Here is a 26,147-nt window from a genome sequence, read left to right as displayed (position 1 = left end):
CCTGGCTTGTTGCCACGGTCTTGTTGAGTTTTGCAGTGAGACGCCGTGAGCAGGGCATGATCCGCCCACCCAGCCAATCATCATCCCCACTCCTGCTCTCTCCAGGCAGCTGATGCGTGGCCAAAACCTGACACTTCGCGTTTCATTCAACCGAATTGTAGTAATGCGCAACGGCGTTGCAACGATGGGGAAAGTAATTCATTAGATTACTCGTTACTAAAAAAAAAAATGCTGTTGGTAATGCCGTTATACTCTAACGCCGTTATTACCAACACTGGTGTTGGAGAATAAAGGTGCTCAGACCAAATATTGACTTTCTAGCTTGTTAGAACTGTACAAACTCTCTTTTTTACTGATATACTGTATTAACATTTATGTTTGCAGATGTTTCAATAAACTGCAGCACCTATTTTCAGTTTTCCTGTCATTATGAAACTAAAGGATAGGGGATTAAGACTTTTAAACAGAACTGTGAGCAGTAATCTGCCACAAAGCAGACAGGCTTTAGATATAAGACCATTTAACACTCAGCAAAAAACTGAATATACCTATTTTAAGTAAATTGAAAAGCCCAAAACAATGCTTATGGGTAAATCTTGTACTAAATACAATAAACAAGCTTCGATACTTCACAGTTGGCTTATCAATATATATTATCAAACAACATAAAAACAAAATAAAAAAAATAAGTACAAAAACGTTTTTCGTCTGAAACCGGATCCTCAGAAAGTTAGAATCATTACTCTTTATGTCTCATTGTTGGAGTCATGACACAGATAGCCTGGAAAATTCATACAGGTAATAACAGGTCATTTTTCAATTTACTCGAGAGCAGCACAGAGTTGGTCATGGAAAAAACTACACCACTTTGATAACACTGTGAGGATTCTGATGCCTCAGCTGTCCAAGCACTTAGTGGACGACTCTTTTCAGCGGCGGCCTCTTCCTCTTCCTCTGCCACCCCAGCCTCGTCCTCTTCCTCTGCCACTGCTCAGGTGTCCGGCGGAGCGTCTCAGCTTCTTCCTTTCTTCGTGATGCTCGTGTTCCAGCTGCTGCTGCTTCCTCTGCTGCTCCGACTGCGCAGGAGGAAAGAAGCGTGTTAAATAAACTTCTGCCGTGCGTCCACTCTGTCTTACAGTTTATTAATAGTTTTTTTTTAAAGGCTTTGAGGTTTGGTTTGTGAAATTCTTTACCCGTGACCCATTTAGTGTCTTAATGAGATTTCAGGTTTCTTTATTCTTGCTGTATTTTCCATTAATGTGGAAAGTGTGTGTTTTATCCTTTTTTTTGGTAAGACGCTGAATTTTTTTTTTTTGTTCATTTTCACCATCTCGTACAGATTATTGTCATGTTGGCTTGTGATGCGGTTCTGTGAGCTTCATCAACCTCCAGCAGGCACTGGGCCAGTTTAAAGCCGAGTGTGAATAAGCTGGGATGAGAATTAAGATTTACAGTTCTGAGGCCATGGTCCCCAGACGGAAAAGGGTGGACTGCCCACTATGGGTAGAGAATGAGTCACTGCCTCACGTGGGGTGGGGTAGGATGAGCGAGAGATTGTTCCAGCGTCTGGAGTGATGTGGACGCTGTACCAGTATGTTGTGAAGAGAGAGCTGGGCTGTAATCATGAGCTGTGGGTAGTGAACAAAAGACTGACACTGCGAATACAAGCGGCCAAAATGAGCTTCTTCCAAAGGACGAGAGGTCTGACGACCTTTGCTCAGACGGTTGAGCTGATTCTAAGCTGTAGAAGATGAAATGTCATTTCCAGGGAGGCTCCCTTTTCCCCCAAAGTTCTATTTTCCATTTTGCTTTGTATTCACATATCAAACCCCGTACTTTGTTGTAATTGTGTTTAGTGAAATCCTGCTTTCTGTTACAGTCTGCTCTGATGTGTTTTAAACTTTCACTTTTGGTTTTGTTGCTCTCTGAAATATTCCCTGAAATGTTGTGTTTTCTGTTTCACTGCAATGTTTTGTTAACTTTTCTGAAATGACGTAGTTTCTGTTCAGTCAACAGGACTCATTGTCTTGTATATTGGTTTTCTTGCTGCATTTACTTCATTGCTGTTGTGTTTTGCAGCTTAGGGCCTTCGTACGGACTTATGTTGTATAAAACATGGCATTTCTTCTGGTGGGGATGAATATCTAAACCATATTAGCTCTTTCTTTTCACCGTTCACCACCTCATCTACAGTACATAAGTGTTTGATATTTGTGTGACTGCGTTGCAGCAGAATGATGGGAAACATTTTCAGAATAGTGGATTTTACATTAAATGAGTTTTGCACCTTTTTGAGAGTGAAGGTCAGCTGTTTGCTGCCCACTGCAGTGTCGACCATGTTGCTGATTCCAGAGTTTTCCTCCAACTTCAGGCGATCCTCCAGAGAAGCCCTGAAAGAAACCGACACAATCCTCAGACAGAATATCTGACCAATGTGCACAGTTTGTGAGGTGCAGATGCTCAGTTTATGCGTCATTTTTTCTTTATGCTTGTAACCACAAACTTTCTTTAAACAGAGCAGATAAGGTGATTCTCTCAAGCAGCTGACATCCCTGAGGCAATCTGAATATAAGTTTCAAAGACAGGCTAACACTCATCTAACAGTTCCACTTCAAACATTTGCCAACACGTACTTCTGCAGCTTCTGTTTGTGGGCCATGTCGTTAAAACTTCTGAACTCCTCTCCGGCTTTGATCTGATAAAACTGCGGCTGACTCGTCTTCTTGCCCTCGGCCGTGTTTGAGGTTTTCTCCCCTTTGTTCTCTTCCCTGTCCAGCAGGACAGTGTTGCGGTCTGCTTGCTTCCTCTGCTGCCGCCGCCGGTCTCTGTCCTCCTGCCGCAGCAACCTCCTCTGCTCCCTAACTTCCTCCACCCAGCTCTTGTCATCGTCTGAGCTTTCTTCCTCAGAGCTGGCTCGGCCCTCTGGCTCCTCCTCATCTTCAGCCGCCTGGACAGAGAAAAAGTTATTCATTATGTTTCCAGACCTGTGATTGTAGGCCAAACAAACAATTCAATTCTAAAAGCCATTAGTTATGCTCCATTGGAATTTTTTCCATTCTAACAGGAAAGCAAATCTAATGGGCTCCATGTTTGCATTTCTAAAAGCTTGGAGACGACCAAACCTTCAAGAACAGTAACAAAGCAAAGGTATGCGTTACCTGGTGGGCGGCGACAGCCTGCTGTACCAGCAGACGCAGCTTCTTCTTCCTTTTTTGTCCCACCTTTGAGACAATGGGGTTGAGCAGCCGGAACTCCTCGCTCTGCTCGTCCACCTGGTATTCTGGGTTTTCAAACATCACCTTGAAACGGTCGTCTCCCAGGATGCTGGGGAGAGCCTGCAGTTGTGCAAAAGCAGATACTGTTTAATGTTTGGATAGACGGCTAAATAGATTATACTGCCTACAGATACTGTAATGGAAAACATGAGCTTCAGGAGATAAAGTGCAACTTTCCAGTTTTAATATATAGTCCACCTCATTTTAGGGCACCATGATGTTTGGGAGGTTTCCCAGGTGATTGTGATTCCTCAGGTCTGTTTCATTGCTTCATTAGTGCAGGAATAAGATACCCAGGCTTGTTCAAGTTCAAGCTTAAGTTCCAGTAAATGCCTCCAAACTCATTGGACGACGCTTCATCCTGCAACAGGATGATGCTCCCATACAGGCCGCTAAGGCAACACCAGAGTTACTCAAAGCCTTACAATGGAAAATTCTTGAATGACCAAGTCAGTCATGTAATTTAAATCCACCTGAGCAGGGAAAAGCCCCCAGAACAAGCAGAAGCTGAAGGTGGCTGCAGCAGAGGCGGGCTTGGCAGAGCATCACCAGAGAAGATACTCAGCACCTGGTGATGTCATCAATCGCCAACTTCAAGCAGTCATTGTGTGTGAGGGATATGCAACAAAGTACTGAACGTGACTGCTTTAATGTACCCACCATTACTGTGACCCAAACATTCTGGTGCCCTGAAATGAAGTGTAATACATGGTAGAATTGAAATGTATGGAAATAATAAGCGACTCAAAGAAAGATGTGACTTTCTCTCAACAAATTTAATTAGTGACTCAACAGGTAAACATCTCGAAGCACAGACAGGGTGTGACCATATTGATATCTGTAATCATGCTTTCCTACCTTGCCCTTCTTTTTCCTTAAAGCCTCTTCTGCATCATCGCCCTCCTCCATCAGCTTAAGAGCCAACTCCTTGTTCACCTTTGGCAGTTTCTGTCTCAGAACAAATAATAAACCTGATGACACATATCCTCGAAGGGAGCGGGCGGTATGATGAGTATGATGTTGAGCATGATGATGATTAGCTTAAAATACAAGTCACAAACACTATGTCCAACACTGTTAAAAAAAATTTCCCAAGTCTACCAATTTCTACAGTTTGGGATTTTTTTTTCCACTTTTCATAAAAACTAACAAGGAACAACAGCTGTTAAACAAAAGCTCAGCTGGAAGGAAATAAAGTTAGCTTTTGAGGGGAAATCATGAAAAATAAAACTGATGATGAAATCAACATGATCTAAACACTTCAGCTGTGTCCATTTCAGGGAGAAGAAACATCTTTTCTCACCTTAACCTGCACCCTCTGGGTTCTGGACTCCTCAATCTTCTGACGGATCTTATCCTTGCGATATTCCTCATATGCAAACGGGTTTGCCATCGTTTTCACCTGTGGCCAAACACAAAAAGCCAAATGTTCAGCAAGCTACACCATGATCGCTACAGAACCGCTCAGAGATCAACAAATATCTGAGGTTTAGTGAGAAGTTGATGCAGTCCTAAACATCAGACCTTGTGATAAAGTCTTATATCCATGAAAAAGCCGTGCATGTAGGCTCTGAGGAGAGATGATCCCACCAGGTGAGACAAACCTGTAACAAATAAGGAAAACTAATTAAAGTAGAAGTTGGTCAAATATAATCGTCATAAAACATGAAAGAAATGATCTGTGAAGAAAAAAAACCCTGCAGAAATTAAAAGTGTGCATAAATATGATCAATCGTGCCTCCCTCCAATCAAAATGAGGAAGCGAGAGATCATCATCATCACTTCCTCATTTTGACTCGAATCCCCAGCCTCAGCTCAGTGGTAAACGAACTTAATTATTTAAAATGAGTATTACCAGTATGTTGACCTTTTACCGATTTTATTGTGCTGTGCCCTGTCTAAAGAATGTTAATAAATCCATAATTATTGGAATTAAAGTAGAAGTTGTAGACACTGAATTGATTTGCTCTTCTTAGTATATAAACTGGGGATTGTGTGTTAACAGGAGGTTCTGAAGGGTTGTTCTAGCCAAAGATTTTTAAACCAAGCGAACCCTTCAGAACAGATCCATAGGAGGAGAGCTGCCATTACAAGCGAGCTGATGCCCGCCTCTAGCTGTAGGGAGATTCAGTTAGAGGCATTATCAGAGGAAGCAGGGTAGGCACCCTACGCAGGCAGTTAGCAGCCAGGCGAGTCTCCTTGCCACCAGCTTAAGCAGTCCCAGATTCTACAATGGACAGCTGGACCAGACCAACTGTACAAGAGTAAAACTGGAGATCTAACACGCTGAATGACCTAACAAAAATGATAACGTTTAGTCTGAAATATCTCTTGGGCTGTTTTATTAGATCCAGTATATACACACACTTAAAGTTCCAGTGCATAGTTAAGACACTTCGAAGATCCTCTTAGTTTTCCTTTATATGAATCATTATGCAACCATTCGTGCCTCAAGCTTAGACTTCCCGACTGAAAAATACAAAATACATATTCACTGTTGCAGAAGGATGAACCCGACTGTCTTTCATTATCACCATAGTTGCCCTCTGGTGCCAAGAAGAGTTTGACCATATATTTATGCTGACATATCTTTACTTCAGACAGAAATGCCAAAAAATGTAGAATTTCTCCTATCAGCCTCTGTCTCACATGTTAAACATCTGAATGCTCTCTTCTATTAAATAATCCAAGGAATGTAAAAATATATGAGTTGTATTATGTTGTAGGTGCCAGACTGTCTGAAACAGTGCAGATATGGATTTTTTTCCCCATGTTCCTCCTCTTGTCTGCAAAGGTGAACGAGTGTGAAATACCAGTATCGTTGCATCATCCCTGCATGAACTTGTGTAACAGGGCGAAACTGAATTGTGTGACGAGAAATTGCAGGGTCTAACACAAAAAGGGAGAATCACTGAGGTGTGAGAGGGTGCAGTGAAGCGGGCAGCGTGGTGTAACCATTGGAGCAAATATTTGTTGAGTTAAAAATGCAATCATGTAAATGCATGTGGATCGGAAGGCACAGAATGTGAGCAACTTGCTGTTCCCGGGAACTTCTATCAATGCGCTGTACTCAGTAGACCCCAGCAGCTACGAGGTTACATAACAGCGCCACACTACGCGGCTCCTGTAAATCAACACTGCTGCCCCTCCCCATGTCCACCCACTCTCCTTTATTCCACGTCAGCCAACCACCTTCCTGCTTCTTGTCATTTGATCTCTTTACTGCTGAGCCTGCATTCCAGTGTTCATTCAACCCCTTCAACCCCCCCCCCCCCCCCTACTTTTCTTACCTAAAACCTCTCAACCATTCCCCAGGCCTCTGCTTAGACAGTCTATCCATCCTAACCGCCCTCATGGCAGTGGAGAAACTCACTTTGATTCACAGTTTTGGGTAAAACTTCTAAGGCTGGGATAAAGTTCACTATTTTTTTCTGAGATTTCTTGAAATCTCTTTGCTTTCCAGTGGAAAAGGTCAATGCCCAAATTGCATGCTTGCTTTGGGGATTTGTTTCCTGCTCTACTTTAAAGTGTTTTACTCCACATGTTGACAGGTCTGTGATGTGAAAATAAGGCAGCAAGGTCTCACCTAGATTTTCCAGGTCCTTCCGGGTAACAAACTTGTAATCATCATACACTGTGCTCTCTGGGCTCTCCTCCAGCTCCTCTGTTAGATTGTCAAGGAAGGAGCACCAGCGAGGTGCAGGGCCCAGAGCCTAAACACACACACACACATATATGCTGGGTTCAGATTTAGACTGTTGGGCGAGTATGAAACCTGTCGTGTATTTGTTGAAACAAAAATAGAACAGCTATTCCTGCTCATTTTTTCCATTCCTGTTAGAAGTAAATGGCCTTGTCCTTTTTTCTGAGAATCACTGAGGATCTGCACTGACTTAAAACATATGTAATGCATTAAAATCATTAGAGAAGCACAAGTGTTGCCTCTTCACAGGGTGAAAAAAAGGATCAGTAAATATACAAAGTTGAATGTGTTCCTGCACAGTTCTAATAAACAGTCGTTTGAAATGTAAAACTAATTAAAAATGAGGCCGATTCCTGATTAAATCCCAGTTGAGTGACTTTTAAGATGCCAGCCAGACTCTCATTCCAGCTACTTCACTCTGTAGGAGTTTGCAAAATGTCTTATGATGTTTTATGTTAACAAACTGAACATATTTGGGTTTGGACTATTTTCTTTGTAGTGGTGAAATTCAGTACGCGATATACAAGGCATGACAGAATAATCTGGCATGCTGCATTTTGCACAGTATTGCCATGAACGAGGGTCTCCCACTACCTGAACCAGCCCAGGCAGAACAGAAGGTGTGGTGCCAGGAGACCCCCCTCATGGACCGCCCCATCAAAGTGCCATTATGATGAGTCAACAACTGATTGCACGACTTTAGTTGCAGTCATCGATTGCCTGCCCACGGCGAGACGTTTTTTTTTTGTTTTTTTTTTCCATATCAAACCATTTCCTCTTTATTCCGGTGACATTACGGACTACAGGTGACACGGAATTAACAGCACTCGTAATTGCTTTCTTCGCTTTAGCAGGTCCTGTAATTCCGATTTTTCTTTTAGGATCTCTGAAAGCAGAACTTCAGTCTCAGAGCCCGTAAAGTTGTTCTTTTTGCGCCTTGATGCCATTTTTATGACTCAACATGCAACATTTCCTGGCACAGGAGAGAGGAAGCTTAGCCTTATATGGTATTATTTTGGGCGTGGAGTAAGCAAATTTACTATCCTCGTGCATGTGCACCAAAATCGTATCGCATTCATCATTTACGCAGGTCGTTTACACACTCTTTCCGAAGTTAAGAACGTTTGTTGAATCTGACGTGGCGTGTTCGTACGAGACCTTACGAAAAAAGTGAGAGAAATTTAGAATAAAAATATGAAAATGTTCTTGCATGAGGCCAAATGTTTTACAGCTTTTTCTACAGGCAAGCACAGGGACTTTCAGGAACAGGCAGGACCTGGCCCACAGAAATATTCTTCTCTTTGACATTTCTTCCTCAGACAAGCGCTCAGAGAAGGTTTTCATCACAGGAAACGTTACAGGAACATAAAAGGAAGGTTCCTTAATCAAGCCTAAACGCATATCCTGTTTCTTTTAGGACGTTTAGTAACTAACACCTATCACACGAAATGCATTTCTCAGAAAAGTTCATTAAAACTTGAAGTTGAACAAACATACACACATAAAATTGTTGACTACACCGTGGATGCTGATATATACCCTCCCTACATCATGATAAAAGCATGTTAACGGACTGGGATGAACACGTTATAAGGATGGTTATCAGTGAAGTTCACCTTCTTCTGGGTCACCACCTCCAGTCTGTCATGGTTGGAATGTACCCATTTACACAAAGCAAAGAGGAGTTTACTGTACACTCACGCTTTCTGAAATAACACGTGAATTTGCTCGTAGAGCTTGTCAGACACAAAACAGTTCCTTCAGCACCCACTTGAATCCCTGAGACACCAGGTATTTGTTGCTTGATCAGCTTCTATCACGCACTTATGAGCTCATCGCGGCACTTGATGAACAGGATGTGACTGTGACCCGTGTTTGTACTCACTGGGATGTAAAATGTGTTCATCTTTGGGTCTTCATTGGCAGTGAAGAGCATACCTGTGAAAGAAACACGACTAATAATGAGATGAGACAAAACAATGAGAGGACAGAAGCATGGAACTCATGAAAACACTTGTAAACACCCACTAAACTTCTAGATTTGGATGGCTGAGAGACAGTGAAGCCACATGTGTAAGAATTCATGGGCTAAATAACACTGAGAAGTCTTCTAATTTCAATCCCTTAAAGTCACTGAGTTAACAATGTGAAAAAGTAGATAAATGCAAGAGCAGGATGGCGCCACCCAGAGGTAAAGAGAAGCAGAAGGAGACAGATTGAACTTAAAGAAACCAACAAGAATTCAAGCTTCAAACACTTCTACTCTGCATAATTACATGTTCAGTTATGCTCTGTTACAGATGTTGCATTGGTCTTAAAGCACAGATGTGTAAATGTTTACAGATGTTCTGCTGCTTGAGCTGTTCTCACCTGAATCCGGATACATGCAAATATCATTGATGTTGCTCTGAGGTTGTATGGAGGAGAACAACTTTCCCTGTTGTGAAGATAAGACAAAGATAAGGCAATATACTTTAACTTAAGATACTATGCAAGATTTCTGACAAATTCTCATTTTATAAGATACTGCGACGGGTAGCTCATGTTTTAACATTTAAGCTTAAGTTAGATGGAGAGCGTCGCTGCAGGGTCATTTTCCTGTTTCTTCAGGGATGCTCTGCTGAGTTCAGGTCCTGATTCACACTCACTCCAAGGCTCTTCACAGAGATTTCCTGAAGACGTTTCAGGTATTTGGTTTGTTCATGTGTTAACCCCTCTCGCCTCCATCTTTCCTGACTCAATCCTGACTCATTTCAAAATATTTGTCTTTTTTTTCCAGATCAGTTTTTTTGTTGAGGTTTTCGGGGGTCTTTTGGTAAATTCCCAGCAGGGGCAGAGGGTGAAAAAGTAGCACCTTCTAAAAGTAAAGACTGACCGCTTCTTATCTTTTTTTTTAAAGAAAACATAATGCAAATAGCTACTTCATCACTTAGTTTCTTGAATGAATCATAAATATCACTTTTTTTGTGACATTAAGTGTTGCTGTAACACTCGAATCAAGCCTATGTCGGTCATCAGAGGACTAGAATAAACATGGTGCTTAAGTTGATACCCAAACAGCTACTGGTCCGGGTACCGCTGGGACTGAGGCCGGCAACAGAGGTTGTTTTGTACCCATCAGTGAGGGATGGCTTCTGACTGACCGCTCTACCTTAGAGGCCTGATTGGTAGAGAGCTGGACTGATGCTTTTATGCAAAGTAACTCTGGATCTCATCCATGCATAAGGATTCTCATTGTTGTTTTTGATTTGCTTTTAAAACATGTGAATAATGAAAGGTGAAAGAAAACTGTAAAAACAAACAAAAACTTCCACTTATGCACGAGAATGTTTTTCAACAGGGTTGAAGCAGTTTTTGCCTGTTTCAAAGAAGACTTGATGCGCTTAGAGGGGACGGAAACAACTTGTTCATCATGTTTGACTCGGCAAACAATCAAACTTGTGTGACCGGCCGGTTTCTTTACAGATATGACATATCGTCTCATATTTGCAGATATTGAAGTAATTCCTGAAGCACAGCTCCCTCTATTTTCCTATTTGTGGATGTGCACTAGAGTTGTAATTTGTTTTGCCTTCTTGAGGTTTGTTTCCTGTTAGGACAACTACTTCTTCTACAGAATTACAATCACTGGTAACGTAGCCTATTCCACTGTCCTCTGGTGACACTACACAGCCAAATTAATTTCCTACAGATGTACTTTGCTTGTGGATAGAAACTCAGCTACAGGCTTGCTGGGAATTGCATAAAAAAGTAGAGTATACCTAATGTTGAGACAACTCTGGAGAACTTGAAACAATCCGAAAGCTTTGCATCGCTGCTGTAGTTTGGCTTCTGTAAACGGCTGTTACTTACAGTGTCTTTGTTCCAGATCTTTATTATCTTGGAGTCAGCAGTCACAACCAGGTCCAGCTGATTGTGGAAGTTGAGAGACTTGATTGGCAGGTTGTAGAAATGGTCTTTGACCAACAGCGGCTGACTAGAACGCAGGTCATACAGCAGCACCTGCAAGAGACACGATGAGGGGGGAAAAAACAGAAATACAAGGATAGGTTTACAGTTTTAAGTCTGTTTCTGACTGGAGCAACTTTGCAAATGCCTGTGTGATGAACCAAAAGCACCTGAACCTTTAGTCATTGTGAGTAAATAAACAAAGCAGGCGCAGAATGCAGAAGGAGAGAAGTGTTGATTTTTCTGGCTGAACAGACTCATAAAGAGAGATGTGAAAATGCATGAGACTGCCTGTCACACCTCTTTAAACGAGGAAACAACATAGCTAAAACTAAATCTTGTAGCTCACCTGTCCCGTGCTGGTGCCTACTGCCATGGTGAGGGAGCCGTTAAACTTCAGCGCACTGATGGCAGGCAAACTTTGAACTCTGTCAGCAGATCAACAGAAGTTAGGAGACAAAAGGTGAAACAAGGAAAGAAGACAATGTCCTGTGATTAGAAATAAATTAACTCATAGAAAAGCTGCATATTTCTGCAGAGAGCCATAATGACACACAGCTTGCAGTCAGCTTTTTTTCTTGGAGAAAAGCTGGCTAAATTTGCAACGTGAGGGTGAGATCAGCTGTAATTTTGTGATGTCAGCGTGACAGCTCAGCACTTACTCTGCTCCTTCAGCGAGGCTGCTCAGGGCGCAGTCCAGCAGGCCCACTCGGTTCCGGACACGAGGGTCCCAACATTCGACCCTTCCCTGCAGACCAAGCAGAGGAAATCTCAGACAGTCTGACAAACCCAAGCTGCAGTTTGAACTGAGACAGATTTCAGGAGCAAAACACAGCAGGAGGGAGACTTGGAAATTAACCTTTTTCCCGACATGCACTCCACAAGCAGCTGGGCTTCAGCTAGGATCCCCCCCACCCCCCTTTTTTTTCTAGACTCCAGAAAGAAAGTTCACAAAAATTCAGCACTGTCTTCCATCTACTTCTGCAGCAGCAGTAAACAAGACGGCTGTGGGAACAGCACCAAAGCTCTGGGTCCAAACTGATGCTCCAGAAGCTGCTCATGTCCTCTTAACCTTAAACATTTCAACTGTAGTCAGTTTACAGTATTCAACAAGGGAAATCTGAAGAGCAGAGATATTTCACATGCAGATAAAGCTGTGTTTGTTTACCACCACAACATTCTCATTTGCTCATGAAAGAAATTTGAGTGTAGGTCGAGGATACAGTTAGTGAGAACTTTGTTTCACGAGTGGCGTTTGTTTCAATTCTCCAGCGGACAGCTAATCAGAATCATCTCTCACCGGGTCATGCTCACTCACTTGGAAAACAGAGACGGGTAGGAAAACAGATGTGCACCAAAGACATTTTTTTTTTATCTCTACCTGTGAGCCTGTGATGAGGCTTACCTCAGAGGTTCCAGTTGCAAACAAATGATGGACAGGGTTGATGTCGCACACGTTGTTCTCCCTGGTGACGAGTCAAGAAAAAGATCAATCGTGAGCATGGGTCAGTCACATCAGATCATACAAATATGCCGAGAGTCAGCTGAAAGGGGAAAACAACTAGCAGTACTTACACAGCATCAGTCTGAAGTGAATTCAGGAAGCGTCCTTGTTCCAGGTTCAGCCTGTAAACCTCCGAGCTGAACGTAAAATACACAAACTGTAATAGTATCCGAGTCCTGTGACACAGACCGGATGAGACTAACATTTTAGCTCAACACTCAGTCGCATTCTCACCTCATTCCCACAAAGAAGAGGTCACAAGAGGGATAGTGGTAGGAAAAGTCCCGACCAAACTTTGGGATCCGGGTCTTGTAGTAGTGTCCGTGTTGGGAGTGGAACTCTATGTAGCGGTCGCAGTGCAGAAAGACCAGCTGCACAAAATTACAGTGACATAAAAACAAATGAACAAAAATCAAAGCCAGGACTACAAAGACAATTACAGAAGATTTAAGTGTGTTGGGCATCACACTCAATTATCAGAGAATAAAATAGTTTCAGCCTATGGATGGTGACTTCATATGAGAGAAAAGGGTGATAAAACAGGGATGGCATGCAGAGAGGGACCAGGGCTGCTGGTAAAGCCACAGAGAGGAATCAGTCTTTGGTAAATGGACTTTGTACTCAACCAAGTGAGCGACAGCACGTCCCAACTTTAACATTAATAACTATGCACATAAATAAGACTACCAGGGAACAGTTGCTTTGCGAGAAGGCGGACCATTGCTGTTATTCATTTTACTATAAAGATAAGGTGAAAATACTCAGCATTCACAATCCATAACCCTACTGAAACAAATGCCGCCAACATAATCTGCACACATAATGTCAGAGATTATGCATGAATCCAAAAAGCAGCAGTATGGGTGAAGGTATGGGACAAAAACACCTTTGGTGTCTCACCTTAGAGTAGTCGTCCGACAGGATGTCAAAGGCCACAACTTTGAGAGGGAGGAAAGAAAATCATTAAATTGAGTCATCCACAAGGTAGAGGTAAAGCAACAAGAGGATGTGTCTGCAGACTTACTATCTGAATCCAAGCAACGCTCAAATTTCAGGGACAGCTGATAGGTGTCGTAGCAGCGAATTCTGGGTTTGTAAGTGCCTGAAAAGCATTAAATGAGCACCTCAACTTTCCAGAAGTGACATATAACAGGTGACACGTAGCAGATCTCGTCTTACCCGCTGCCAGGATGAACTGACCATCCCGAGATACTTTGATGGAGGTGCACACTGTAGGCATCTCAAAGTCCTGGATGAGCTCAATCCTGCGCTGGATGTCTGGGGGAAAACAAAATGAAAGAGAAGTCAGAACAGTGCCAATCATTTTGGAGGAAAAGAACCAAAGTCTGTGGTGCCGTCGACTCACCGACATCTTTCTTTTGGAGCTGCCTTTTCTTCCGATCCGACAACCACTGCAGAAGAAACAAAGACATGATCAGCGACATTTGACAAGCTTTCAAGTCTAAAGGAACACAACCTACTAAGAGTCACTGGGTTTTTGTCAAGTGACTGTTGGTCGCCACTGACACACAGAGAGCTTGACCTCAGCGCCCCTCGGGGACAAATAAAGTTTCTTTTTTAATTGAATTGAATTCACTCATTTTAAATTTTTATGGTTTCCAACTTTGGACGAAAGCTGTAATTTAGAGATAAATAAAATAGGTTAACCCTGCCATCAGGCTTGGCGTTTCAGAAAGTTACGTTGATTTTTTATCAGCATTGATATTTCATTGTTATTACATTTCATATTACATTGTTAGAAACACTATTCTCGTGGCTAGCTGAGTTAGCCAACAACTGAGCAAATCTTCGAAGCTAAGTGTGCGGTAGGGGGGAGCAAACCGCACTTCTTACCTCCGGAAGAGACTTTCCGTGGCTTAAATTATAAATTTTGACATCGTTTACGCTGGATATCTGCATTGTAATTAGTGAACGCTACATACACAGCGGCACTACATCCACGTTGTTAACCAAACACCGGAAGCCGAGCTGAGTTTGTCAAAATTTCTTCCGATTGGAAACCTTAATTATCACTATCTTCTCAAACGTTCCGGTGTTATGTCGAGAAGTACTACTGGTCATGCTTTAAAAAGGCGGCGGGAGGAAGCCAGAGTACCCGGAGAGAACCCACGCATACACGGGGAGAACATGCAAACTCATGCGAATTTCAACAAGTCCAAAATTGTCTCTAAAATTAAAATGATCAAATTTCTTAGTTTTAGGTTAATTTTACAATAATATAATAATAGGTGAAAGAGATGCTCTAAACTGTACAATTGTTGGATTATCATAAGTGTACATGTGTTATTCATCTAGATGAAGAAATTTGAAAAAAGATGAACGAATGAAACACCATTGTCAGCTCAATATTATCACTTTAACTTTACTAGATAAATGTAATAATCCATACCTGAAATGTCTTATGCGCGCTCCCGCGAATGGGGATGCATTTCTCGGCAGGCACGCACTTCTGGCATAACATCGTGTTTAAAAAAAAAAAAAACGACAAAAAACACATTTGACTATGAACAGAGCTTTGTTAAAGGGGAAGTTCGTTTTTTTGTAAACGTGGACCTTATTTCTGGCATGAGATATGTTCTACTCACCGATAACAGTTTGGTGAAAGTCGAAGTCCTTTGGAAGATATTTAGATCACTCGAGATCTGCCTATATCCACATAACGGGAGTGAACAGGGCATTGACAATCCAGCCTCTAAATAAGGCATTATCTGTATTTATTTCATCAATACTTTAAGACGAATTAATGAATGAACGAGTACTATTGCACTGTTAGTTCAGAGCTGCCGTGTTGTTGTTATTAAAAAAAAATGAACTTCCCCTTCCCTTTTTTTCTCAGGTGTAAAATGAAAGCATATGAGCCTCGCAGCTGTGGACATTGTCAATATGTGTTAACACAGTTCAGTCTGCACTGTTAGGTGAGAAGCTCCAGAAAATACAGATGGATGCTTCACAACCACCTGGATTATTGCCTACATGACAAACAAACCACAGTTTATATAACCAAATGATTGTCTGGGGACTGTACTCACTCACTGTTTCTCTGCACTATGTTCACTTCAGACATTCAGTAAAGCTCACCTCCAGAAATACTCAGATGACGAGTTTATCTTGCAGTTGTTACTGTTTGAATATCAAACAAAATATTTATGCACACAGGTCCAAGAACACAGAGAAACTTCATGTTGAATTTAGCAGCTTGTAGAAATAGCAATGTATCAAATTACAAATAATCTCTTCTTCTAATGGGCATTTGCTAAAATTTCCTGGAGTGAGAAGAGCTTCCTGTGACTGACAGAAAACAGTAGGCTGGCTGTCAGTCAGTGTAAAGTGGAGCTGCTGCTCAGGCTCAGTCAGTCTCAGGTGAAGCTGCTGCTCAGACCAAAACACTCTGAGGAATATTTACAGGATGGTCACAAGAATAACCTGAAGGTGAGTTCATGCTTTGATAGGCTTAGTTTGTGTCTGTCCTAAAACTGAACTTAGGTAGTTTAATGTATCAATAATTAAGTCATTAAAAATATGTGATCTTGGAGGAAAGAGTAAACTATTGTCAATTCTGTATTTTCTTTCATACAAAGTTAGTTTATAATGAAAGTATACCCATATATTCATATATTTTCATTAACAGAAATAATATTATGGTACAATGTTTTGCTCTGGATCACAGGCTTTCTTGAGCCAAAGGCTGTTGTCGTGTGTAGGATTTCTGAGTGGAGCTCTCTATGTGAAGCACTGGAAGTCATGGCAGACTTTTGGTTGATTTCTGTCCCACTGGACAAGACCAGTTTAACCACTGTAGAGAAACTCAAGCGCACCATCACCAAAACACACCTTGCCTCCTGCTGGAGGTTCTCCATTCCAGACCTCAAGGTGAGGGTGTGTAACTATATCAGTGAAGAGTCTGAAGATGCACTGAATTAAATTTTACTGAGTACAAAATAAGAAGGCATCCCTGCAAGAAGTGAATGTTTGTTCTTTGTTTATACCAGTACAGTAGAATGTGGTTGAGGAGGGTGATGGTGTTTGGTGTCCTTCTCTGGTGAAGGGATCAAGGCTCAGGTTGCTCTCTACAGTTTGAGGCAAAATTTCCATCTGACCCATTTCACTCAACATGATCAATGTCCGACCTGCCTGCCAGGAACTACTTTTAAACCACTGTAGCTCAAGTCTATTACATGAAAACCCTTTAAATGTGGTACTGAGTGTGATTTATGGGCTGAATCTTTAAATCCTGTAAGTTCGAAAGTGACTGCTCATACGAAACTGTCTAACAAGTCAAGCCTTTTGTTATATCAGAATGATACATCAGTAACAGACATGTTAACTGTGCTGTATATGTTGTGGCTGCAGGTGGGAATCCTGGACAGTCTGCTTAGCGTTTCAGATGATCTCTCCAAACTCGACACACTGACTGAGAGGTAAAAATGTCCAATCAAAGAGTGATTGAACAACGTATTCCCCTTTTAATCTGTTCATAAACATGAGGCCCATTTGTCTAAATGATAATTGCATGTTTGTAGCCTAATGTGCCGCTTTTGTCCTGCATTAAGGCTGGTAACTCTGAGCTTGTGTGCGGTCTGTGTCATGTTTAATTCATGGTCAGGGGGAGCTTGTGGTTAGTTTTCCCTCCTGATTTTAAATTCATTGCTGATCTTTCTGAGCCGATACACTGTAAATGGTGATATTAGCCCCTTGGTACAGTTCTAGGCAGAAGATCATATTGTTAATTTTACTGAGAGAGAAAGATTTACAACATGAAAATAAGAGGTTAGTGCGCTAACCAATTGCAGGCGAGTGTGTAGTAGAAAAACAAAAAAATAATCAGTTTGGTCACAGTGTTCGCAGAAATAAAAGATTTAACTCAAAGAGTGCTCAAATACTGACAGAAGCTTGTTGATGGCAACCAACTTTATGATGAGGGTATTTTTCCTGTTGCCTGGTCAGTGTGATAAAAACAACATGCCAGTGTATGAAGGAGGTGATGGAGCCATCCAGTGACAAAGTGCTGGAAAATGCCTTAGCCAATGGAGGTGAGTCACACACACACACAAACACACATGCACTCATGCTGAAGGTGGTAATTACAGTATCAGTCAGTGTAAAGAGGCCACCTGCACACTGCAAATGAGACAAAAATCTACAACTGAGCTCCAACTCATCCCACACTGATCACCTTCAGTTTGTATCAGAAAACAGCTGATCAACACAAACCATTCTAACCTGATCACTCTCCGCCCGCCAGAGCACAGCGTGAACCAGAGAGCGATCCTGTCGCCCCAGAAAGCTTACCTCTCATCTCTCAGGGGTATTTTACCTGTAGGGAGTGTGCTCTTTGAGCTGGAGTGCCTTTAATGTGTGCATCTTTGCAATACTGCGGTATTTTTTGCTGTGTTTTAGTAATTGCAAAACTTTAGTTAAAAGTTAGATTATAACACAAGAGTCTGTGTGTGTTTCTCAGTGGACCTGATGAGCTACGTGACGAAGTTTCAGTGGGACAAAGCCAAGTATCCCACAGCTCTGCCTCTCTCCAGCCTGGCAGACCTCATCAACAAGGTACAAACTAGTATGATTAGTGACATGCAATACAAAGGTAGTTGTAGCAGATTATTATCAAGTTGAATGTGGTTTTACAACTATTGCAGTTTTGCCAAAAAAGTGTCAGCGATCATCCCATATAAAGACACTGACTCACACTGAAGTGACTGGACTTCTTTACCGCGGAAATGGCCAAGCAAACCACATAAATTAGTTGTGTAAAGATTAGCTTCAACCAGTTGAAATAAATGAATGAAAAACTTCCAGCCACAAAATCTGGCATCTTGCACTGCTAGCTACCATTAAGCTAGCAGTCATACATGACTTTAAACTAACAGACCCACTGTCTCTGACAGTAACTTGGTGTGATTTAAGTGTTGCAAATGTATGGATGAAAGAAAGTAAATTTGCATGATTTTATTGGTAAAATGATGCAATTAAAATGAAAAAGTACTAAAAAAGGAAAATTTAAAATAAGTGGCCTGATGAGTGCATTTAGGAGGTTGTTATCTTTGCTTCTAAAACATCTCCAACACAGTTTTGTAGGTAATGAGATGAACACTTGCGATTGACATAATGGCAATTATTTAAGCATGTAAGCATGCTCACACAAATGTCCTCACAAACATACATCAAACATTGTTGCTGAATATTTTATTCTGCAGGAAGTTTTGCAGGTGGAGACAGAATTAAAATCCCGAGCTGCAGCATACAACAGGGTGAAAGCCAACTTGCAAAGTCTTGAGCACAAGCTAGAGTGAGTGATATCTTTTAGATATGATGTGAAAACGCATCGTTATTTCATCTATATATATTTTTTCTGAGCTGGTTTTTCTGTCTTTCTAGAGGGAATTTGCAAACTCGCAGTCTGAATGGCATCATAAGGAAACAAGATCTGGTGGTTTCAGAGTACCTCACCACTTTGCTGGTAGTGGTGAGCAGGTCAGTCACATGACATGCTTGTCTGTATATGTGTGTTATTGTGATATTCTGTTGATGTAAATGTGTTTCTGCACGTCCCAGAGGGAGTTACCTGCTGTGGGAGAAGAGCTATGAATCCTTTTCAGCATTTGTGGTTCCCCGGTCGAGCAGGTGAGCTGTGTTTATGCTCTCTCAGCTGAGCAATTAGCTAGTCTGCTCAGCCTGAGTGTCAGTGTACCACCAAAGCCCTAAGGTACATGTTCCCAGCCTCCAAGAGGTCAGACTATGTAACAACACGTGTCCCATTACTAGCAGAAAGTAAGAGTCTGTGTGGCTTGGATCAGCAGCAGGGAAGAGGATTTTGTATTCAGAGCAGGAGCCTGTAGAAGCTCTTAATAATTGAGTACTTTATGATATCATGCCAGAATGCAAGGCACGAGAAGAATTTAAATTACTTGTAATTAGAATAAGAACTAGAGGTAATGACACAGGGCTTTCCTCCAACAGATAGAGCACACTTAAAAGTAAATAAAGACTTCAAAAGCGAATGATTTTGCCTCAAAATTTCAAACAGCAGATCAAAGATGTTCCGCTTCAGAGCTCAGATTTTGTTATGGATTAGAGCAGATACTATTTGACTTCTGAGCTGTTGCAGGATTTCTATGCCTAGAACAGTTGCTCCATTATTTGCTCCTATCTTATAGAGACAGTAAAAAATAAACATATAAAAATCATAAATAAATAAGAGTCTTGAACAAGAATGAGGACTTTTAAGGCTGAGAACAGACACGCTCTGGCAAAGAAGCAATGTAAATAGAAAAGTGTATAATCACAGATCATATATAGGAATATAGAAAGTGAACGTAGCCATCGAGATGTCACCCACTGGTTTATAATGTGGCATTTTGAATAAGCAGTCAACATCTTGAGCTATTTGAGGGCAGAAGTGACCATATTTGAACAAAAGAGTGGGGCTCAGGATTTAAACTTGTAACCCAGTTGAACAAAAATACATATTTAATCAAGTTTGGCAACCAACAAACTTAACTTAACTTAAACATAAGGAGATGAGTCCTGCCCTGCAGTGGAAGAATCAGGGTAACTTTCGCAAAAAAGAGGATGTATTTCTCTTTCTGTTGTGTGTCGTCAGCACTTTCTCAGTTTTAACAAGGATAAAAGTGACGTAATGATTTTTGGATGCAATGCTGCCTGCGTTGTCTCTTATATTGATCTCGGGGGTATAAACTTTCTGTGAAACCATTTGTAAAAATACCTGGATGTGATAATGAGTTCAAATTAGAGAAACAGAAACTCAGACTCTTATCCAAGGTCAAGTTGGTGTTAATCAGACTCCCCCTCATGACTGCAGTTGGGTCAAAATGCTGCAGCTCATATTCCAACGCAAACACAAATACGGGCACTTCTCCCCAGGACTTGCTTCCTTTCACTGACTTCCTGTACTTTCACTGACTCCCTGTACTTTCACTGGCTCACTGTACTTTCACTGACTCCCTGTACTTTCACTGACTCACTGTACTTTCACTGGCTCTCTGTACTTTCACTGACTCACTGTACTTTCACTGACTCACTGTACTTTCACTGGCTTGCTGTACTTTCACTGACTCACTGTACTTTCACTGACTCACTGTACTTTCACTGGCTCTCTGTACTTTCACTGGCTCACTGTACTTTCACTGGCTCACTGTACTTTCACTGACTCACTGTACTTTCACTGACTCACTGTACTTTCACTGGCTATCTGTACTTTCACTGGCTCGCTGTAAATTCACTGGCTCACTGTACTTTCACTGGCTCACTGTACTTTCACTGACTCCCTGTACTTTCACTGGCTCTCTGTACTTTCACTGGCTCACTGTACTTTCACTGGCTATCTGTACTTTCACTGGCTATCTGTACTTTCACTGACTCACTGTACTTTCACTGACTCACTGTACTTTCACTGGCTCTCTGTACTTTCACTGGCTCACTGTACTTTCACTGGCTCGCTGTAAATTCACTGACTCACTGTACTTTCACTGACTCACTGTACTTTCACTGGCTCTCTGTACTTTCACTGGCTCACTGTACTTTCACTGGCTCCCTGTACTTTCACTGGCTCTCTGTACTTTCACTGACTCCCTGTACTTTCACTGACTCACTGTACTTTCACTGACTCACTGTACTTTCACTGGCTCACTGTACTTTCACTGGCTCCCTGTACTTTCACTGGCTCTCTGTACTTTCACTGGCTCTCTGTACTTTCACTGGCTCACTGTACTTTCACTGGCTCCCTGTACTTTCACTGGCTCTCTGTACTTTCACTGACTCACTGTACTTTCACTGACTCACTGTACTTTCACTGGCTCACTGTACTTTCACTGGCTATCTGTACTTTCACTGGCTATCTGTACTTTCACTGACTCCCTGTACTTTCACTGGCTATCTGTACTTTCACTGACTCACTGTACTTTCACTGGCTATCTGTACTTTCACTGACTCACTGTACTTTCACTGGCTCTCTGTACTTTCACTGACTCACTGTACTTTCACTGACTCACTGTACTTTCACTGGCTCTCTGTACTTTCACTGGCTCTCTGTACTTTCACTGGCTCACTGTACTTTCACTGGCTCACTGTACTTTCACTGACTCACTGTACTTTCACTGACTCACTGTACTTTCACTGGCTATCTGTACTTTCACTGGCTCACTGTACTTTCACTGGCTATCTGTACTTTCACTGGCTCACTGTACTTTCACTAGCTCTTGCTCCTTTGTATTTTTCAGATCTTTTGGATGCATACAAGCCTTCAAGGCCACTTAGGTTCTGCTGTGCGTTTGCTTTTAACTATCTCGAAGTCAAGGCTGGAGCACCAGGCTTTTGCATTCGTAGCCTCTAAACTTTGTAAAAACTATCCCTGTATATTTGGCACGCACCAACAGTTCCTATGAATTAAGTCTTAAATTAACAACCATAAAATTGTCTCCTTAAAAGAAACTTGAGTTTTAGCTAACATGTAAAGAAAAAGAGGTCGGTTTCATGCTGGTTAGTGCAAAGAATCGTGGAAAGGTTAATTTGTGATGTTATTGTCGCTCAGTTATGTTGCATTTGAATGTTGTTGTGGTTTTGTATGTTTAAACGGCTGAGAACAGTATTAAATTTAATAAACAATTGGCAACCGTGACCATAGGTTCTTTGAGAAGCAATATTTAGTCAGTTTGTGTGAATAAGTGTAAGGTCAGCGCTCTAACTTACTGCATACTATATGCATTTAAATTAAAGTAATTGTACTGTAGTATGTGTTTATGAAATTTGTTTTTTCCTTTTTAAAGCTCTACTTCAGAGGAAGTGGAGCGTACGTGCCTATCAGTGGCATGTGGAAACAATGTAAGGTTAAATATGGTGATGTTCAGCTATAGCCTCCTATTTCAATAAGCCTAATTGTTTATATCATACCAGATTTGAATCATATCTGTGAAATCATCATTATTGCATGCTGAAACATCCTTCATCAAGCATTAAAAGGTCAAAAAGGACCCCAGATCTCATGTAAAATGAAAGTTGAAAACTATATTTCAATTATGGATAATTATTCTGATGAAACAGTTATTTTCTGTCTGGCATCACAGCTGCTTTTACTGTTTTCTTTTTTACTGTGTAGACAGATTACATGCACATGTTTGGGAAGCGTTAGCACAACAGACCCAAAAAGGAGTATTAGAACCGCTATTACGCCTGCACAGTCCCAATCATTTTGCACACACAGACAAGGAAAGCATGCTATGCTGTAAATTCAGAAGTAAAAGAGAAGTATAATGTGAGATTATTCAAGTCATGAACTTTTGAGTCCCTCAAACTCCTGAAAGAACTTGTTTTGATGGTTTTTGGGGAACGAACCCTGCAGCCAGCAAATGCACAGCTTTAACCTCACCTGTTGATGCATGTTATGTTGCTTTGACTATTTTATCTATCAATGAATTTTTTGGTCATAATTGTGTGTTTCTGACCATCAGGAAGCTGCTTGAGGACGGAGAGGGGGGACTGTTCTCAGTTACACTATTCAAAAGAGCTGTGTGGGAATTCAAAAGCAAAGCTCAGGAGAGCAAGTAAGCACGAGGACTTGCCAGAAAACAGCCAGTGGAGTCTACGTTCTGTAATCTGTGTCAATTACCATAATGTAGTCTCTGATCCACACAGGTTCATTGTGCGTGAGTACAGTTTTGATCACGAGGAGAAGAAGCAGCATGAGCTCACGCAGCTCAGCACTAACAAAAAGGAGCAATATGTGAGTCTGATATTTTGTCCTTCTCTATAGATTTATGCGAGACTGTGATGTAGAGTATTAATACTTTAATTGTCCCCTCCACAGGGAATCTTTGTACGCTGGCTGAAGGTTAATTTCAGTCAGGTGTTCATTGCCTGGATTCACTTGAAAGCATTAAGGGTGTTTGTGGAATCCGTTCTCAGGTCAGTGATAACGTTAGTAATCAGCCCTCATCTTTAAGTAAAAATATGACTGATTTTAATGAGACTTATGTGCATGATATGTCCTGGCAGGTATGGATTACCTGTGAATTATCAGGCTCTTTTGCTGCAGACTGACAGGAAGCGCTCGAAAAAACTGAAAGATGAACTTTCATCACTGTTCGAGTATTTGGACCCAACTGCCAGTACGACAGATGTAAGTGGCCTAGCTAACTGTTACAATCATTACAGCATTACACTGATGCAATCCAAAATGCAGAACAGTGTCTGATGTGATTAATTTAGCAGCTTTTTAGCATTTCATGCTGTTTCTAAGCCATTTATAGTTTTTGAGATGAGATGAGACAAGACTTTATTAGTCCAACAGCGGGGAATTCACATTGTTACAGCATCAGATACAGTATAGCAGGAAAATAGGAATAGAGAGAGAGAAAGCCATAAGGGCACCAAGATATATAGAAGATATAGAATCAAGAGTACAGAGCTTATGTTTGGACCTGTATCTACCAGCAGGCCAAGCTCATATTGGCAAAGCAAACATCATTAAGAAGTGTTTGCTAACATTAATACACTGCAAGCAAAATAACTTTTGCTGAGAGTCAGTTATTAGCATTGCATCTGTCACACGCTGCTCACATTTCAAAGCACAGTAGTTATACTTCGATAAGTTTTATGTAGCCTTTAACGACTGGGGGATGATTTGCCTCTTAATGATTCTGAATACTTTTGATGGTTGTACCCTTAATACATCTTTCACTTCAAAAGTTTCTACAATATGATCAAGCAGCCATGCCTATTGGAAAAGCTGATATACTCAATCAAATGGCCTATAAACAGGGGAGATCGCTTATACAAACAACAAAACAACAAGACGCTTACCTGCAATCATCACACCTCCAAATCCATAAGACTCGATTTAGGTCAATAAGAGAGCAGTGTGGAATCTACTGGAAAGCAGACAGAAGTGGTTCCAGAGTAGGGTTAGGGTCCATGAAACCGGAGAATGGGGTGGCAGTGAATATGGATAACCGGCACAAAACCACACGTTAACTGGAGAACATACAGTACACTCTGATGAGGAAATGCAGCTTCAGGTACACAAATTTCAACAGCTCAAGCCCATAGCCACGCCCAAGGACACAAGCACAGAGAAAAGAGCTGGATGGGAGTTAAACCAGTATTTGATGGGACAATCATTTTTGCTTTGGGAGATTTCTGAGTGAAATGAGTGAATATCTAAAAGGGAGCCGTATGAGGACTGATCAAATTCTCTAAATACTGAGTTTGGCTAAATCTAAACAGCATTACAAGAAATACAACAAGATCTCATGACATTTTGTATAAAAAGCACACTTTTTGGCACATTTTGGATGATTTTTCTTTGTTAAAAGACCAGAAAAATCCAGCTGGGTGTTCGTGTTGCTATTTGAATGAGGAAGATCACTATCAACCATCTGTTGCCCATCCCTAATAAAAACGACATTTTCTTATGCAAATAGATTTGCCAGATCAAAGTAAAGGAGTTTCACTTTGCTGCTTGCAAACAGGGCGTATTGTTGGTGGATGGTGCAGGCACTCCTCCAGGACAAGGATCAGTTTCATTGGTTGATGAGTGTGTGTGTGTGTTTTTTCTGTGTTATCTGCTCCATCAGGTGAGCTCTGACATCCCAGGACTCTGTCAGCAGGAGTACTCCTCCTACATCTGCTTCCACATCAACACCAGCGTGCTGAGCTAGCAGTCAGCAGCGTGACCAACAAAGCACAGTGGACCTTGTCACACAGGCTGCGACCTTAGAGTGTCAGAGCCAGAAAAAGACCATCACCCGTAAAACAGGTCACAACAATAGAGTATTTCTCTGGTTATCATGATTTTCATCATTTATCTTGAGCCAAGAGGAGCAGATTTTTGGGATGGAGGTGAAAATATTCTTTATATAGATGACTGAAGATCACAACAATGCCAGCTGCACGAGGACTACTCTTTGAAATGTGTTGCTTATGGAAATATAGAACCATTTAGATATCTGCAGCAATAAATCCTGAAAGACTGTATGCAGTAAATGTTGATATCATTGTACAACTTAAACTATTTTAAGTGAACACATTCTTTCAAGAAAGTGGATTATTCAACAAAGCAAGGTCAGCAAATTCTTAAGTATAATACACAGGGAACAGATATCATGATTGTTTTTATTCTGTATGTCATTTTATGTAATATTTGATCCGAAAGTTGAAATAAATACCAAGATAACAAAAAACACTTCTTTACAAGTTATGTAAATTAAAACCAAAGCTGTAATCCCCATTTTTAATCATATATCTGGCCAGGACTTTCCATGCTTTTCGGTGTATTCATATAAACTACACAGTGTAGCTGTCACTGTTAGGTTTCTGCAGTAGTTGAATCCAAATCAACCAGCTCTGAAACTCTAAAGACAAGTACTTGAAGTAAAAGAACACAAGTGTTGTCAGGACCCTGGTATCTGTTTTTAGACAGTACATTGCACTACAAGGATCAAAGTCTTAGCTGAAGTTTTAAAGAAAGGAATCCAGATCCACATAAAATTGTGTTTGCCTTTTTTTTTTCTCTTTCTCCAACATTATCTTTGTTTATATTCTCTGACAAGCAAATGGTCCAATATACAGCCTTACAAAAGCAAAATGATTTCCAAGATTATCTGAGCCAAAACACAACATTTTTAATTTTGAGTGAGAATATAACTGAATAGTGTGGCCTCGTGAAATAATGTGAGTC

The 26,147-nt window shown here is 41.2% G+C and overlaps 2 protein-coding genes across 3 annotated transcripts; one reads left to right on the top strand and one right to left on the bottom strand.

The window, feature by feature from the left end:
• Positions 1–696: 696 nt before the first annotated feature.
• nol10 (nucleolar protein 10) lies at positions 697–24,454 on the bottom strand. 2 transcript variants are annotated; one of them, XM_072365352.1, is made up of 21 exons: positions 24,272–24,454; positions 13,797–13,842; positions 13,610–13,708; positions 13,455–13,532; positions 13,331–13,368; positions 12,665–12,801; positions 12,502–12,567; positions 12,332–12,392; positions 11,589–11,674; positions 11,276–11,354; positions 10,831–10,980; positions 9,349–9,415; positions 8,864–8,916; positions 6,862–6,988; positions 4,800–4,879; positions 4,579–4,677; positions 4,134–4,223; positions 3,159–3,335; positions 2,634–2,947; positions 2,288–2,390; positions 697–1,076 (listed from the first exon to the last, which is right to left on the bottom strand). In XM_072365352.1, exons 3-21 carry the CDS (start codon positions 13,668–13,670, stop codon positions 930–932), a joined length of 2,013 nt encoding a protein of 670 aa, XP_072221453.1. In that variant the 5' UTR covers positions 13,671–13,708; positions 13,797–13,842; positions 24,272–24,454; the 3' UTR covers positions 697–929. The 2 variants fall into 2 exon arrangements, with proteins under 2 accessions (XP_072221453.1, XP_072221452.1); XM_072365351.1 differs by lacking the exon at positions 24,272–24,454 and adding an exon at positions 14,285–14,389.
• Positions 16,166–25,128, top strand: atp6v1c2 (ATPase H+ transporting V1 subunit C2). The gene is made up of 12 exons (XM_072364815.1): positions 16,166–16,321; positions 16,802–16,869; positions 17,396–17,481; positions 17,910–18,004; positions 18,652–18,743; positions 18,833–18,928; positions 19,010–19,078; positions 22,921–23,013; positions 23,105–23,192; positions 23,277–23,374; positions 23,465–23,595; positions 25,040–25,128. The coding sequence occupies exons 1-12, from the start codon at positions 16,193–16,195 to the stop codon at positions 25,126–25,128; spliced, it is 1,134 nt and encodes a 377-aa protein (XP_072220916.1). The 5' UTR covers positions 16,166–16,192.
• The last annotated feature ends 1,019 nt before the right edge of the window (positions 25,129–26,147 follow it).

Source organism: Leuresthes tenuis, unplaced genomic scaffold, assembly GCF_036924035.1.
Source record: "Leuresthes tenuis unplaced genomic scaffold, fLeuTen1.0.hap1 SCAF_15, whole genome shotgun sequence".
NCBI classification, from domain to species: domain Eukaryota; kingdom Metazoa; phylum Chordata; class Actinopteri; order Atheriniformes; family Atherinopsidae; genus Leuresthes; species Leuresthes tenuis.
Note: the sequence above shows the minus strand (reverse complement) of the source record. Positions and strands in the feature narration are given on the sequence as shown.